Here is a 17,274-nt window from a genome sequence, read left to right on the forward strand (position 1 = left end):
GGTGTTCCTGGGCTTGTGGATGGCTCTGTCTTCTCCACATGGCTTCCTTCTGTACTCTCTGTATCCAACTGTCACCTTTTTCTAAGGACACCCCAATAACCTCATCCTAACTTCCTACGTCCCCGTTGCCAAATAATGTTATATTCACAGGGCTTAAAACCTCAACATCTTTTTTGGTTTGTTTGTTTGTTTGTTTTGTTGGGGGAGTCAACCATAACGTGAGGGCGCCTGAGGAGACAGACCTGCCACGCTGAGCCGTCCCGGGCATCCTGCGCTCACAGTTCTGGGGCACGGGGCCCTGCCCGCCCGGCAGGGCTCTCTGGGCACAGAGCCATTCTGGTGTGCCGTCATCAGGCCCTCCAGGGTGACACCTGGAAGGACCCGGGAGCTCGTCTGGCTGGGGCCCCAAGAGCAGTCGTAAAAAATGCAGAATCCAGGGGCGCCTGGGTGGCTCAGTCGGTGAAGCGTCCGACTTCAGCTCAGGTCACGATCTCGCGGTCCGTGAGTTCGAGCCCCGCGTCGGGCTCTGAGCTGATGGCCCAGAGCCTGGAGCCTGCTTCCAATTCTGTGTCTCCCTCTCTCTCTGCCCCTCCCCTGTTCATGCTCTGTCTCTCTCTGTCTCAAAAATAAATAAATGTTGAAAAAAAAAATGCAGAATCCAGAGGGAGCCCACATCTCCAAAGCTGGCTTAGAGCTTTTTCCAACAGGACAGAGATGTTAACGGATGTCTTGACTGTCTGTTTTCTTCTGTCAGACATTTTGGTATCTGATGTTTCGATTTTCACTTTTTTGTTTTTTTTTTTTTAACGTAGAAACCACAGTGGTCGTGGAAAACATCTGAATGTCCAAAAGGACCGGAAGTCAGCTATATGTTAACACCCGAACTTTTGGGGGGCCTCCCAGAGCGTGCTAGGAGGCCCACGCCACCCCAATCCCTGGGGTGGGTCAGAGAGCCGGCCAGTGGAGGCACGGGAGATCCCCCATCTGGACCCTGTGGCCTCGTTCTAGAACGCACTGCAATTGGCGAGGTGACCTCATGGTGGACTGGGGTGGGGCAGAAGCAGATCCCCCTGCATTGGTCCTGCCCTTGACACTGCCTCTCCTAACCAGGAAGCTGACAGCCAACTTACTCAGGCACTTGCCGGTGTCCACTTTTTAGGGCCAACCTATAGGTAAGGAAACAGAAAGAGACTGTAAACCCTGACTCTGTCAAAATACCAGTGCCCACGACAGAAGCTGTTAAGGAAGGGAGGAGCGGTGGGACTGATAGCTTGATCTTATGGAGCGAGAACCAAGAGTCAAGGTGCTTGACCAAGAAATAGAGGTTTGGTTATTTTTATTTTTGTATATTTAGCTTTCGGATAGAAAACACATGCACAGAGTTTGGCATTTAAAAATTTCTGCAAAAGGATTTACGGTAAAAACTCCCCGTCCGACTCTTGGCCGTCAGCCGTCTCTCTTTGGCCAGTGTTATGTCCTAAATGGGTCCTTCCAGACGCAGAAACATGCTCACAAATAGTGTTTTCTTTTTTCACAAATGGTAGCAAACTACGTAGCTGCTCTGAACTTTCTCCTTTCACTTAAAAATGCATCTTGAGGGGCGCCTGGGCAGCTCAGTCAGTTAAGCGTCCGACTTCGGCTCAGGTCGCGATCTCATGGTTTGTGAATTGGAGCCCACGTCGGGCTCTGTGCTGACAGCTCGGAGCCTGGAGCCTGCTTTGGATTCTGCGTCTCCCTCTCCCTCTGCCCCTTGCCCCGCTCACTCCCTGTCTCTCTCTGTTTCAAAAATAAATAAATATTAAAAAAAAATTTTTTTTAACGCGTCTTGATCGCTGCTTCTCAGTACGTGATGACGGAGGCCCGGGTTAGTATTACAGACAGCGGCTCAGGAAGCAGCAGCGTGCACGGGCTGTTCGCACAGGTCGAAGTATCTTTAGCGACGTTCCTCAAAATGGGATCGCTGGGCGTTTGCAATTTTGAAAGACATTGCCAAACCGCCCTCCATAGGAGTTAGGAAGGGAACTTGAAGTGTATAGAGTTATAAAGATAACAAGTAAAAACAGGGATATGTGTCATAAAACCAATAAAGCCCAGGAGGGGACGAAGGAGGAAATGCCGGGGAGACGAGATGAACCACATCTGTTACCCTTCCTGATGGGGATTCGGTGCATACTGTTCAGAGCTTACAAACACACACGCCGTTCAGAGTGGTCCCCTCTGGGACTGGGGCAGGAGACATCTTCCTCTCACTGTGTTTTCCTACGTGCTCGAAAAATGATGAAGCCATGTTCATGTGTTACTGCCAGAGGCAGCAAATAAAATGAGGCCGTGAGGTGACAGCTGTGTCCGTGTCTAATAGTGACACCACCCCAGGACCAGTCTTCTGCGCAGGCTGGGTGGGAAACCGCTGTGGGGAGCAGGTTCTGTGCTCCCACGGGTGCCTGGTCGCTTACGGGTGACATCTGAGAATCGAGGACTGTCCCGGGCCCCTTCTGGTTCCACCCCGCCCCCCGCCCCCTGTCCCCGGGAGTTTCTCAGAGGCAAAACAGAGAGGGGACTCCTGAAAAGTTTCTGGACACCTGTTCTGAGGGGAAAGCCAGAAGGTGGTGCCTGAGAGAGGAAAGAAAGAACTATTCAGACCCCAGGGTCCGGGGGTGCGCTCCATGTGGCAGGACCTTCGTCAGGAGGGTGAGGACCGGATCCTCAACTCTTGTACAGACCCAGTGGACACCTGATAGGCGCCTCATTCCACTGATTTTAAGTTGCGTTCCCCCCCCTACACACACACACACACACACACACACACACACACACACACAGAGTCATTTCCACATTCCGGAAGTCAGAATGTGTCTTTCGCTGCAAGCATGGGGCAGCTCGGCTTTGCCAGGGGTGCGGGACTCATGGTCCACCTTCCTGCAGGGTGTCCCAGACGGCCAAGACCTCCCACGCGCGGCGGTGGCCTCTCCAGCCCTCTGTGCGCGACAGGCAGGGGGAGTTTCTCGGCCGCCCCACGGTGGCTGCAGGCGGCGGGTGGGGGGGTGGGGAACGGGCCCCGGGTGCCCCCGGCTGATGGCCCTGTCTTGCAGGTGTAGCCACCGGCCACCATGGGCAAGCAGAACAGCAAGCTGCGGCCCGAGGTGCTGCAGGACCTGCGTGAGAACACGGAGTTCACCGACCACGAGCTGCAGGAGTGGTACAAGGGCTTCCTCAAGGACTGCCCCACCGGCCACCTGACCGTGGACGAGTTCAAGAAGATCTACGCCAACTTCTTCCCCTACGGCGACGCCTCCAAGTTCGCCGAGCACGTCTTCCGCACCTTCGACACCAACGGGGACGGCACCATCGACTTCCGGGAGTTCATCATCGCGCTGAGCGTCACCTCGCGGGGCAAGCTGGAGCAGAAGCTCAAGTGGGCCTTCAGCATGTACGACCTGGACGGCAACGGCTACATCAGCCGCAGCGAGATGCTGGAGATCGTGCAGGTACGGCTCCGCGCCACGCCGGGCCCGCCCCCCTCCCCGGACGCGTGTGGCCGTCGCCGCAGCGTTGGGTCGTTCTCTGCCGGGGCGCCCCCTCCCCCACCCCGCACCGTGCGCTTTTGAAGGTGCCCGGCTGTCACCTAACCGGGCGGGGCCTTGCAATAGGACTGATAAGAGCCCGGGTTTCTCCATCACTTGCTTGTATGCATCAGGCCCGGGGCCTAAGGGCTCTGATCTGTTTCTTCACGACCCTGTGCGCCAGCGCCCTTCTCTGCATTTCACAAAATCTGAGCCTCGGAGAGGTGATGCCCTAAGAAAGAACAGAGCTGAAAATGAACAATTGAGGGGTCCCTTGATACTTGCAGAAGGCGCCTGCTAGGAGACCTTTTCGAGTCCCCGTAGTCGAGAATGCAACCGGCAGCTTGTAATGTCCCCGGGAACGCGCAGTTGTAAAGCAGAACAGAAGCGTTAGTGGCCCCGGAGTAAGTCAGACGCAGGAGGAACACCTCTTCATGAGACCTTCTCGCCTCCCCTTCGCGCCTGTCAGGAGCTCTGGCAAGTGAGGCTGTTTTCCAGAAAGAAAGCAAGTTTTGTTCACTCCGCCAGAGGGACCCCGGAGCTGCTCTTTCCTGGTGCCCCCCTGTGCCCCCTCTCCTGGAGCCTGGGGGAGCCGGTCCTAGAATTCCTCAGAAGAGGCGTTCTTCACACGGAAGGAAGCAGCTTCTTAGCTCAGGAACGAAGTCTTGAGCAAAGAGCATCAAACCGGCCACGAGTGGCCTGATCAACCCATGTCTCAAATAGGTGGTCTTCACAAAGAATAAATCGACACAGGTTGGGGGAACTCTGTGGTCCATTCGTCGCTTCCGGTCCGTAGCTATAAGGGGTGGGAGAAGTAAGAAATTCTGCCTCCCTGGAATGTCTTCATCCCGCCCTACCCGTCAGCCCTTGGGCGACCAGGCATGCCCTTCCCCTGTCCCCTCGCATAGCTCCTCAGCTTGCCAGGTGGGATACACATCCCTACACCTTTCGCAGAACGGACTGGTGTTTTGAATTTAAGAAAAAAATTTTTTTTTCATGTTTATTTATTTTTGAGAGAGAGAAAGAGGGAGACAGAGTGTGAGCAGGGGAGGGGCAGAGACAGAGAGGGAGACGCAGAATCCGAAGCAGGCTCCGGGCTCTGAGCTGTCAGCACAGGGCCCGACGAGGGGCTGGAACCCACGAACTGCGAGATCCTGACCTGAGCCGACATCGGATGCTTAACCGGCTGAGCCTCCCAGGCGCCCCAGAATGGACTGCTGTTTTAAGTCCTTCAGAAGCCTACCTACCAAGTCCTTGGAGGGGCTTGGTGCTGCCTTTGGCTCTGCACTTGGGCAGGAGGGGTGGCCCGGGCCCAGGAGGGTGTCCTGTCTCAGGAAGATGCACACCCGCGTGGCACAGCTCACCTGGGCCGTGAGGCTGGTGGGAGACGGGACCAGGCCAGGCCTGCCCCTGCCCTGAAAACAGAGAGGGGGCAAGGAGCAGGGGAACATAATACATATGGGAAAACTCACTCAGGACCACTCTTTTTTGGGTGTTTTTGTGTTTAACTTAATGCCCTGCTTTTAAGTTATAATAAGTCTCAGACTTTTGCTGTTCTTGGTCTGTTGTTTCAGGAATGGGGGTATCAGTCAGGCCACTGGCACGGAAGCCCCTTCCTCCTTGCATGTTACTCTGATGGTCGCTGGCCTCCTCGTGGCCCCTCCACACGCACGCCTGTGCCCACCACGGCACGGGGACGCGTGTCCAGGCTGGGTCCCCGGGACAGAGACACACAGGGATGGCCCGTGGTGGTGGTGAGCCCGTGGATGGCAGTGCTCTAAACAGAAGGTCTTCTATCCTTCTGGAAAGACCCGTGCCCCCTCGCTGCTGCCCCTTTCTGGGGCTGGTTTTCTCCCTATGGGTTTCAGGGACTAAATCTTTCCTGTTCTAGACTGACGTATGACACACACTAAGATGCTCACAGCTTTCTGTGCGGCATGTGGATCGTGTACATATATGTCTGTGTGCCCACCACCCTCGGTGAGTTACGGACATTCCCAGCCCCCCAGAAGGCTCCCTCAAGGGCCTCCCCGGGCACTGTCCCACCTCCCACCCTAGACAGCCCCCCAGTCTCAGCCCCCTGTCACTGTGGAGTTGTTTTGCCTGCCCTTGAACTTCACACAAATGGGTCTGGCTTCCTTTGCTCAGCATGCCGTCTGCGATAGTCACCGTGGAACATTCTAGAAACGTTCCTCTGGAAAGCTGAGGAAGGGTCCCGAAGGCTGCTACATCCCGACCTCTTCGCGCCTTGCCGTGAGCTGCGTGGAAGCTCACGCCGGCCCCATGTGCCCGGAAACATTCCAGAATCTCCGAGCACATCTTCCGCGTGTCTCTTTGTAGGCTATATACAAGATGGTGTCCTCTGTGATGAAAATGCCCGAGGACGAGTCCACCCCGGAGAAACGAACGGACAAGATCTTCCGGCAGATGGACACCAACAATGACGGTAAGGAGTGGGTGCGTGTGTGTGCGTGCGCGTGTGTCTGTGCAGGGCGGCTGAGGGCAAAGATGTGGTTGGCCCCTTCTGCGGCTTCCCGGGCCTCTCCCAGCCCACCCCTGGCCTCGTGCAGCTGTACTGAGGGAAGAGGCAGCATTCAGAGTCAGAGAGACCCGGTCCTGCATCCTGGCTCTGTCCTCAAGGCATGTCCTGTCCCCCACCCCTGAGCCATAGTGCCCTCACTTCTAAAATGAGGGAGATCGTCAGCCCCATCGGCGTGTCCCAGGGAGGGGGAGGCACCCGGGGGGTAGGTGCATCAAGGGGCCCGGATGGTGGGAAACCTTTGCTTTGCTGTCATCCTGGCTGCCAGGCTCCCCGGTGCCCCGTGGCCTGCAACAGCCGTGGCAGGGTCCCTGGGGCCATACTGCAGCAGGACTGGTGGGGACAGATGGGCAGTGGTGGTGGCCGTACGGGGAGGACATGCTCCATGTGTCGTCCTCTGCCTCAGCACTGAGGCTCGGTAGGATCCACGCAGGGGGAGGCAGCCCTGCAAGGGCGGGTCCGTGCCTCTTGCCGGCCCTGTCATCCTGGAGGTTAAAAATCAGTGAATGCGTGAAGAAGTGCCCGGTAAACTCTCAAGCGCTTTTGCCACATGAGTCAGAGGACTGAGCCAGCCCAGGCATGACGTTTACGGTGTGACCGCAGGCGGCAGAGAGCACCCTGGACACATCGGACAGCAAGGGAAGTTTCCCAAACGCGTCCACATGTCAAACAAGACCGCCTTGTGTCTGGCATTGCCCTTGTACTCACTTAAAACCCGTCTTTCACCCTCCAGGGTAGCAAGGCACAGGCTCCAGATGCCCACAGACCTGCACGGAGTCTTGGGCTCGCCCGAGCCTTGGTTTTCTCCTCTGGGAAATGGGGTTGATAAATTCAGGCTCGGGCAGTGGTGAGGATTCAATGGGACGATGCCCAGGAGGCTCTTAGTGTCGCCCTTGGGCCCCCCTCCCCTACCGGGACCCACGCACCCGTTCCGGGCCCAGCTGGGCCCGCACCGTGCGCCTTCCCTGCTTGTTGGTGAACCTGAGTCCGTGCACCGTGGGGCCGGCACCTCTGTGAGCCCCTGTCCGTCTGTCCCTGGGGCCTGGGGAGGGAAGGAAGAGTGGGTGTTGGAGGGATCAGGGCAAAAGCAGGGGTGCCCAGCCCTTGAGCTGGGGGGCCCTGCACTCTGTCTTATTTTCCGGCCACCCCGGGGGTCAGTGGTGTCCACGGGTTTTCTCCAGCACCACCCTGTCTTGTCCACACCCCCCGCCCAGCCATACGTGTGAACTGAGACTGGCCGCGTGCCAGGAGCGCCCTGACCACTGCCAGACAGACCCAGAGATGCAGATCATGCTCAGGAACCCCCAGAGCCCCCGAGGGCTCCCCTCAGCCCCTCACCCGCCCTGCTGTCTGCCAGGAGGAAGGGGCTGTGCTTTTAGAAGCTTCCCCGCCCCCCCCACTCCCACCCCTACCCCGGAGCCATCAGATGGTGGGGGAGTGGCCGGTAAAAGTCCCCACCAGCCATCAGGAGAGTAAGAAAACACAGTCGTCCTCCGTGTAAGCAGAGGGTCCCGGACGGTTTCTCCTCCTCTGAAGGGGGTGCTTCCCAGCCCAGCCTGGAGCCTAGAGGCTGGTTAGTCTCCCCAAGGGGCCTGTCTGCCTGCCCCCTGCTGGGGACCCGCAAGAGGGGGTGTTCCTCTCCGGCAGGGGGCTGGCAGGTGGTCTCGGCCTGGGAGGCTGGATCCTCGCCCCCGGACCCCTCACTTGGCTTCCTGGAAGCCGCTCGCGGAGCGTGTCCTCTGGGTCAGGTCGGGGCTGGAGATCCCTGCCCGTGGTGGCATGGCACGGGCCACGAGCTCCTTACTCCCTTTACTGCTGTCCTGCGGGGTACATATCACGGCCTCACAGCCGCAGACTGCCCAAGCATCAGCCGGCAGAGCACAGCCAGCTTCACCCCGACGTCCTTGCCCATGTGCGTCCTGGGAGAGGGGGGCAGTGACCGTGTGGGTCAGTCTCTCCGGAACTCACTGAGGTTGTCAAACCCACGTTCCTATCTCTTCGTCCCAACAGTGGCAGGTTCGGCGGTGCGGGAGGGACAGAGGGTGGGGGAGGGCCGGCTGGACGCTTGGCAAGGTGGGTCTCCTCGAGTCCCCCACCCCAAAGGGTGACAGTACAGCCGGTCTGCCAGCCAAGCGGAGGCCGGGCAGTGCCCGGGGGCCCCCGGCTGCTCTCCACCCACCCACCCAGCCGTGCTCCCCTCGGCTCTGAAGTACTTATGGGTGGGAGGTGGAGACCGTGTTCTTTCTGCACAGCTCACGGCTTGCTTACGTAAAGCCTGGGGTGACTGCTAGAAGGATTTAAATTGCCCCACAAGCCACAGCTCCCATCTTACTGGATATGCCCCTTAAGCTGCCCTGTGCTTTGCAGCGAGCGGTGACAGCAAAACGGGAGTTTCCAGGAGCGCCTGAGAAGGGAGCGGAGCCTCCCTTGGGCCCCGCTTCGAGAAGGTGCGAGACTTAGACCAGAGGGGGCGTCCCGGACCCGGGAGCCGTCTCCGTGACCTCTGGAAGCGCGAGGGGCACCGGGCACTGGCTCACCCCCTCCCCGTATCTCCTCTCTGCCGTCCCACAGGCAAACTGTCCCTGGAAGAGTTCATTAAAGGTGCCAAGAGCGACCCCTCCATCGTCCGCTTGTTACAGTGTGACCCCAGCAGCGCCAGTCAGTTCTGAGGGACCCGGCGTCCGGAAGGTTGCAGAGAAACACAGGCTCTGCCTCGCCGTTTCAGCTTTGCTTGCAAAAGTGGATGCCTCTCCTCCACCACTCCTGCTCTCCCGGCCGGGGCCCCGGGCGACACGCGGCACCTGCCCGGCCTGGCGGCTGCGCCTCCCCCCTCCCCCCCGGCCTCCTCCTGCCCCGGCCCGGCCCCCAGGGCGCCACCCGGGCAGGTGTTTACACGCGGGGCTCATAGTTCTCGATTCCGGGGTGCCTCCCCGCCCCGGGGAGCCCAGGGCACGCGGCTGAGGACACTGATGGGACTTCCCAAGATGGAGACAAGGCGGGCTCATCCATCTCGCGATCGCGGGTGACCGTGGGAAAGCCGGGGACAAGAACGGAGGGAGAGGAGATGGGCAAGCCCTCCCCCGTGCATGGCTCCACCTCGCTCGTCCGTGGCCTCCGATCAGAGCTGCTCGCACATACGCATACTATGGCCTCCTTTCTTTTGATATATAAATTATGCCCATGGTGAGGTGCAATGTCCCGTGTAGGTCCCGTATTTCATGCCTCCGTTGCCTGTGAAGCGTGGTTCCCTCGTGGCCTGTGATCTCCCCTCCCGCCCCCCGCCCCCGGCCCCGAACCTGGTTATCTTGTGGTATTTATGCGCTCTCCATCCGCCCGTGTCAAAGGAAATGCATGCGTGCCCCGTGCTGTGGAGACCCTCCCGTCCACGTAGTGAACACAGGCGTCTGTGCAAGGGCTGTCCTCCCGTTGATTGGTCTGGCATTTCCTGTATTAAAATGATCAAATAAACGGAATCCTTGGAGTTGTCTGTTGGCCCCCGAGAGCCCCCCTTGGCTGCCCGCGGCGCTCCGCACTCGGCTCCAGGTAGATTCAGCGGGTGCAGCTGCCGTTGGTAAACTGGGCCCCGCTGGTGTCCCCGCAGCTGCCACTGTGTCTGTAAATCCTGTGCAGCCTCTTCAATATCTGCCCAATGCCAAGAAATGTCCGTGGAAATACAAGAGGACTGGTCCCGGCGGGGTTGACCGCCTTCCCCTCCCCGCCCCTCCCCCCGGCGTCTCCCACCCCCATTTCATCAACACAGGCCCGACGAGGGCAGAGAGGGGACCAGGGGCATCGGCACAGGCCGTGAGGGAGACCTGCCTTCTCAGCCTATGACCAGAGGGACACATGCGGTCCCAGCAGGAGAAAACCGAGCCGAAGGTGATTCCACCCGACTCACAGGTCGAGAAGTCCAAAGGCTGTAGGCTTGTCTAATTTCAGCAGCCTGGGCCCCCCACGTTCCCTCCACCTTCCCCACCACCCCGCCTCCCAGTCTCACACTCGCATTTGTCCTCGCACTTGTCTCTTTGGGGTCCCCACGGTACGGCTCACACGGCATCCCACAGGCAGGAAGAGAAGCAGGCCTGTCTTCTCTTCTTCCTGGAGAGGGAGGAGAACTTTCCAGAATCCTCCCCGCCACCCATCCCCTTCTCACCAGCTTCGCCTCTCATTGGCTGAAACCCAGGTCCGTGCCTTGGCAGGGGGCGTGAAGTGACCGTGACCGGCCAGGCAGGATACACCCTTGGCTCTCAGAGGAGGGCCCACCGTGTCCTTCAGGAACAGGACCGGAGTTCTGTTTCCAAGATGGGCACCCACAGTGTCCGTCACACCTGCCCGTGGGCTGCGGGGCCTCTCCGAGCCTCAGCGTCTCCCCCTGTGGAAGGGGCGAAATGGAGAAGGGGGTATTAGCTCGGAGCCTGCCTCACAGGCTGTCGGGGACCGGGGCTGTTTTGTTGGCTTTAGTCATCTTTTTTTTTTTTTTTTTTTTAATTTTTTTTTCAACATTTTTATTTATTTTTGGGACAGAGAGAGACAGAGCGTGAACGAGGGAGGGGCAGAGAGAGAGGGAGACACAGAATCAGAAACAGGCTCCAGGCTCCGAGCCATCAGCCCAGAGCCTGACGCGGGGCTCGAACTCCCGGACCGTGAGATCGTGACCTGGCTGAAGTCGGACGCTTAACTGACTGCGCCACCCAGGCGCCCCGGCTTTAGTCATCTTTTAAGATATGTGCCTCCGTGTAGAAACCATGAGCTGCCTGTAAGGTGCCTTCTGGGCCGGTGGCATTACCAGATCCCAGTTCGTGGTGAATCTCCCTATGTGCCCGCAGCTCTGGACCTTGGTGGGTGGCACTCTCCAGGGGTGGGGGTGGAGGGAGGGAGGCCAGGTGACTTGGGATGGGTCCAGCTTGTTGCCCAAGGGCAAGGTGGTGCCTTGATGACTCTGCCGGGCCCAGAGGAATCTCCCCTCCCAGTGAGGGGCTTGGATTTTACAAGAAAGGTTAAGTCGGTAACTGCTTGTTGGGGAGAGTTTCCGCGCTAGGGTGACATAATGGGAAGGATTGCCGTAGCGGGATCGTCCAGAGAAGTAGAACCCACAGGAGAGCTGCGCGCGCACGCACGCGCACGTGCACACGCACGGATTTGTGATAAGGAATTGGCTCACAGAAGAGCCCCGGGAGGTGTTAAGCGGGAGCCCCACCCCAGAGAGCTGATGGGCCTGACGGCCAGAGGTCAACATCCCAGCTCAAGACTTTCAGAGCGAAATTTCCCTCACGGAGTCTTTTGCGTCAGTCAGCCCTTCAACGAACTTGGTGAGGCCCACCCACGTTGGGAAGGGCCATCCGCTTTGTTCCGGTCTCCTACCTGAAATGTTTGTCTCATCCAGAAAGGCCCACGTAGACACGGCCAGAATAGTGTTTAAGCAAATATCTGGGTACCCATGACCCGGTCCCACTGGCACAGAAAATTAACCATCCCAAGGGCTTCTGTCCAAATGTGGACGATGTGGTTCTGGGGGTCCTAGTGGACCCTGCTCCAGCAGGAGCTCGCAGAAGTCAGTGGGGCAGTTCTGTGGGCAAGGGGAGTCTCCCCAGAGATGGTATCCAGATGCCAGGGAGCTCAGCTCATCAGAGGGGGAGAGAACCCAGAACTGAATTCAAAGCTGTCTGGTCCGAGCCACCTCCCCAGCAGGAATCCTCTGGCTTGGAGCAAGCTCTTCCAGAGCTGCTTGCTAGAAGGTTCCTCCTCCTGCCCCTCCCTACATTGCAAATTATAGGCCTGGGCCTGCCCCCTTCTTCCCTGCACCCCACCCTCCTACAAGGGTCTCGTCCTGCCTTCTCTTTGCCCCGGGGGAGCCCAGACCCTCTGCCCTCCTGCATGGGCACCTCACGTTGGTTAAAGCTCCTCGGGAGTTTCTTCTGTATCCCTTAGGCTCTAGACTGCAGGGCTGACAACGTTATGTGTCTAAAGCAGGCCTTCGAGAAAATGGCCCCGGGCTAGTCTGCGTTTTCCATGACTCTGTGGGACCCCTGTGGTCCCGCCCGGAAAACACAGGATCCCAATGTGCCCCAGAGGCTGCGTGAAGGGTGTGGCTCAGCCCTCCATCCTTCGTGTGGACCGAGCACCCCTGGCCCAGGGTGATATCTCCGTGGAACTTCTCCAGTTGTTCTGACACCCCGGCTCAGTGTCCTGTGCTCACGGATTAAATACAGCGACAGGAACAACTCCTGATACAGGAAAATGTTTAGAATCTAAGGAAGGAAGCCCTGGGGTATGGAGGGGATGGTGGGGCGGGGTGGGGGGAGCCGTGTCCGAGGCTGCTCATCTGGGCAGGTTGTGATCAACCCCCATGAGGGTGGTACTATCACCCCCTCACTCCGAACCCTGGGTTTTTATGAAGGCAGCCTCAGACTTTAGCTCTTTGGGTAGGCTGGCCTCCTCTGTGGGAACCGGCATAAGTCGCCAAACCATGAGCCCCGTTTGCCGAGGACTTCCTAGGACAGAGACTGCTCAGTGTATTGATTTCAACCTCCCATCCACATGCAACGTAGCGTTACCGTCCACATGGTAGAAACGGGCCACCTGGGGTTTAGAGAAGTGACCTGGTCCAGAAAGGGGGTGGTGGATTCGGGACCGGAACCCAGGTGAAGCTCCCGAGGGCCCAAGTTGTGTGTATCTCCTCCCAGTTAGAGAACGGCCGTCAGGTAGCTGACTGGTCCATGCTTCCTTGTCAGCCCTCTGCAGCCACCTTCAGGGCCCCAAGCATCTGGGGAAAAGTCCCTGGGTCCCTAAGGGGGCCACATTTGTGGCCGATCCCCGCCACGGCCTGTGTCCTCCCAGCGGGCCTGTTCTCAGGGCCTGGCCCTGTACTGGGCACCGCCGGGGGCCATCAGCTTCGTTCCTGACACTTGGCGGGCCCGCGCTGGACGGCCAACCCTGGCTTCCAGTCTGATCGCAGCTCCCTGAGGAGGGGACAGAAGCCATCAGCCTTCTGACAGGGAGACCGCAGGCCCACGGAAGGTATTCTGGGGGAAGGGGAGTTTGTGCGTGAGTTCTTCCTGTCTCTGACCTTCCCCAGAGCCCCCCTGCCCTGGGCTGAGGGCCAGCAGTGAACAAAGCCCAGTCTGCCCAGAGGAGCTCACTGGCCAGAGGGGAGACTCAGGCATCCAAGAGGAGAGCCCTCAGGCTACATGCACTGGGGCATCTTCATGGAGTCCTAGTGCCTTGGTGCAGCCCTCTCCTGGGCCTGGGGGACATCCAGAAGGCCTCTCAGAGGAGAAGGGGTGAGGGCGGAGTAGATGTTGGAGACACAGTGGTGCAGGAACACTGCAAGCCTGGGCCTGGAGGGAGGTGTGTTTAAGGAGCAGACACGCCCAAGGGTGAGCTGGGGACACGGCCCGGCAGGACACCGCCAGGGCCAGGGTCCAGAGGAGCCGCGCGGGGCCGGGGTGAGTGCAGTCTGACTAGCGCAGGGTCCTGGGAAGGAAAGTCCACCGCCCCTGGAGGGTAAAGAGTAGGGCTCTCCCCCTCCGTCACCTCTGGGCTCTTTCTAGCAGCTTCTAAGACTGCCTTGGGGGCTGGGGGGCTCCCTGGGCTCAGACTCTGAGGCTGGCCAGGCCACCTGACTCCTGCAGTTCACAAAAGGGCACGCTAGGGCCCATCCTGGCCTCTGGGCTGGGTGTCCCCACAGCTCACAGCTCGAGCGCGTGCGCACGCGCGCGCACACACACACACACACACACACACACACACTGCGTGCGTGCCCAGGTCCCGGCACCGCTGTCCTGCTATCACAGCGCCGTTCTGTTTACAAGGGCCTCTCGCGCTCCTGCCCCACCTGCCCGCGAGACGAGACCCCGGGAAGGGAATGGACAGGCCCCACAGGCCCCCCATGGGCTCCCAAGACTCTACTAGCAGCAACAGCCAGGCCCCTCAGCCCGTGGGGTCCCAGGACGTCAGTAACAGAATCAGAACTAGCCAGATCCCGACCCCCCGACGGTGCCCCTTGCACTGTGTGCATGTCTGGGGAAGGACCAGTGACAAGGCCCGTGCCTGAGTGCCCATGGGGATTTGGTGAGGTCCAGTTTGGAGTGTGTGTCTGTCCTCTGTGGAGGGGTCGTGGACACACATCCAGGCACGTCCCGGGCAGATATGTGGCATCCAGAGTCCGGTCCGTCTGGCCTGGGACTGTTGGCAAGCGGGTGGCTCCTGAAGAGGTGGGGGAGGCCGTGTGGAAGCCCCGGCAGCTCATTTGGAGGGGGGGGGGGGGGGGCGATCAACCTTGTCCGTGGCCCTCAGCCTGGCTCAGCTCTGCCGTTGCTCCTGTCCCCAGGTCAGGTGACAGCGGCCTCCCTGCCTCGTCCTGGAACTTCATGCCCACCCACACACCAGGCCCTTCCTCTGACTACATGCAAATGTCCCTTTCTCCCGAAAGCCACCCCGCCTCTCCCCAGATAGTCCCTACAGCCCCCCGTACTCCCCTCACTCACAGCGCCGTTCCCCTTATATTGTCACTTCATTTCCTTCCGGTCACCTTTGCCCCTGGATGCCCAGCACAGGATCAGCTGCCCAGGAGGAGACCAACGGGAATCAGCCCGTGGCCCCTCCCGACCCCCTGCAGCTGCACCACGAGGGCCCTGGACACAGAGGCCGAGGTTCAAGTCCCAGCGTGGCCACCAATGAGCCATGTGATGCCACACAAGGTCCTCCCTGTCCTCTCCTGTAACACAGGGTGACCTGGACCCTGCGTGTCAGCAGGAGGAGGGGCCCTGGGGCAGGGGGCAGCTATCTACTCTTGACTCCCCAGCTCAGAGCAGTGGCCGCCAGTGTCTCCTTGATCCCGCAGATGTGGGGCCGTGAGGCCAGGGCCGAGGTTAGGACGAGACACCCCCAAGGGGGCAGCTCTGGCGTGGGAAGGACACGGACCTGGGACCGTGTGAAGATGCGGAGGGGGTGACACTGATGCGTGGAGACCCACGGGACCTGGATCCTGACTTCGAGGACAGCTCAGTGGGTGGGGGCCACAGAGAACATTGCCCCGCCTCTTCCCACACCCACCTGTATGGCCCGCAGGGCTAGGGCAGGAGGGGCAGGGGGCGGCGTCACCAGGGCACCTCGGTAGGTGGCTGGGGGTGTAACCCACCCCGGACAGGCAGGGGCAGCAAGGGACAGGCTGCAGGGCCCCGTGGGCTGTTCACCGGGCTGGCGCGACCGAGGCAGGAGGGGCGGTGCCTGGGCCGGGATACGGACTTCACCTACTGGGGCAGTGGCTGTGGACAAGGCTGGCTGGAACCCCTTTCCCCAGCGTTTGTTGAGTGACTGAATGACCTGACAGCTTGGTCTCAGTGCCCAAGTGGGCCGGGGAACCTCCAACACAAGGCGCTGCTGCCCCCTGGTGGCTGCGGCCGGGAGGGCTGTCTCAGGCTCGGGTGTGCCGATCCTCAAGGGCCTCCCAGCCAGGTTTCAGAGCCACTTGGGCCTGCTTTATACCGCTTTCTGTCCCCGTTCCACTGGACAGATAAGGGGACACAGGCTCAGAGGAGCACCTTTCTGCGTGGGCCACACAGTGTACAGAGGCTGAGGCCGGGCTCCTGATACCCAGGACTCCGGAGGCCCAGTTAAATCTGAATTTCAGATAAACAGATACACGCCCCACGCGTCAGCTTCCATGTTTATTTGCCGAGTCCGGCGACGCTACTTGTCCAGCCAGGGAGCAGAGTGTGCACAGTCCCCGGGGGGCGGGTCGGAAGCTTCGGGGGCCCGGCCACCTCACAGGCCACCTCTGGTCGTGACTCTCCCCGTTCTAGGGTTAGCAGTGAGGGTGGAAAAGAAATCCTCCCCCAGAAACAGCAAGGATTTCTCAGGTTTTCCGTCTGTGCACTAAATTCTAAGCTTTGTAATAAGGGCCGGTGAGGGACTCGAAAGCCTCCCTTTCACGGGGAGAGGCCACGGTGGGGCCGCATCCGTGCAGCTCCGGGTGCCCACCTGAGCAGGGCTCTGGAGCCAGAGGCGCTGCTGCCCTAGGTGGGGAAGGAGACCGAGGCAGCGGGCGACAGGACAGCGGTGTCCCCACTGCTGCAGGGAGAGGAGGATCGTTCCTGCCATGGCTCTTTTCAGTAAGTGACCAGGAGCCAGACTGGCCAGGGAAGCAGAGACCTATTTACTCTTAGATCCTCTGGACTCGCTGGCTTCCCTTGGACGAGTCACTTGGCCTCTCTGGGCTTCAAATTCAGCAACGTATGTGTAGGCTAGGAAAAGCGCCCCAAGCGGATGCGGGAGTCACATGTCCTGCCTCTGTCCACAGCCGTGGGACTGGAGCCACTCATTTCTGAGCCCCTTTCCTCACCTGGGAGACTTGTGATTTCTTTAAAATCAGCGCAGACACGTGTGAAGGCACCTATGCAGTCTCCACCCCGCTCCTCAGGCCCCGATTCTCTTACCAGTTTGTGGGCTCTTCTGGAAAGCCTCTGTGCCCATCCGCGTGTGTGCGGCCACACACAGAGTTGGGTGGGGGTGTGCTTTGGGATGGCTTTCAACGGTGGCACGCTGCCTGCTGCCCCCACCCCGCTCCCTCTCACTCTAGCTGGGAGATGGGCCCCTGTAGGCCCGTTCTACTGATCTTCGGCGCCCTCCTGGACACGTGGGTCGTGGCCCACACGTGCTGTTACAACGCACAGTGAGAAGCCTGTAAGAGGGTTTGTCGGAAAATTCTTAGAATTGCCGGGTGAGATAGCATGGCTTGTTTTTCACATTGCCAAATTGCCTCCTCACAATCCCCCTGGCGTCTAGCGTGTCAGTACACCTAAGCCGGCGACCCAGGCTCGTCTGGCACATTAACGTCATCTCTCGCGCTTGGGGACCTCATGCCCAAAGTCTTGTCTTTTCTGTGGACCCAGGTTCGTGTCTTGCCTACATCCTGTCGTCTCGTCCCTTTATTTACCGCAGCTCTTCCGGTACGAAGAAAGGTAGCCCCGTTCCTGTGGTTCCCGTCGGTCCCGTACCTCTTTGACTTCAAATGTCTTCTCGCTTGGCGGTCTAACCCGCTACGACGGTCACCTAGGATGTGCCGTGGAAGGACTGAGTCGGGGAGACTCTTGCTTTTTTCAGGTGGGTGCCCCGTTTCCAGAGTGTGCGGCGGGCCCGGCGATCCATATTTCTTAGATGCTCCCTCAGTGAACA

General features: G+C 59.5%; 1 protein-coding gene across 1 annotated transcript in view; it reads left to right on the forward strand.

The window, feature by feature from the left end:
* HPCAL1 (hippocalcin like 1) overlaps window positions 1-9,572 on the forward strand; it is a 105,121-nt gene extending 95,549 nt beyond the window's left edge. Inside the window, exons 3-5 of the mRNA XM_040496054.1 lie at window positions 3,090-3,485; window positions 5,901-6,006; window positions 8,671-9,572. Coding sequence (XP_040351988.1) covers window positions 3,108-3,485; window positions 5,901-6,006; window positions 8,671-8,768 — 582 coding nt within the window. The 5' untranslated portion in view covers window positions 3,090-3,107 and the 3' untranslated portion in view covers window positions 8,769-9,572. The remainder of the gene's footprint in view (window positions 1-3,089; window positions 3,486-5,900; window positions 6,007-8,670) is intronic.
* The last annotated feature ends 7,702 nt before the right edge of the window (window positions 9,573-17,274 follow it).

The sequence above is a fragment of the Herpailurus yagouaroundi genome, unplaced genomic scaffold (genome assembly GCF_014898765.1).
Source record: "Herpailurus yagouaroundi ecotype Mexico unplaced genomic scaffold, PumYag 188, whole genome shotgun sequence".
NCBI lineage: Eukaryota > Metazoa > Chordata > Mammalia > Carnivora > Felidae > Herpailurus > Herpailurus yagouaroundi.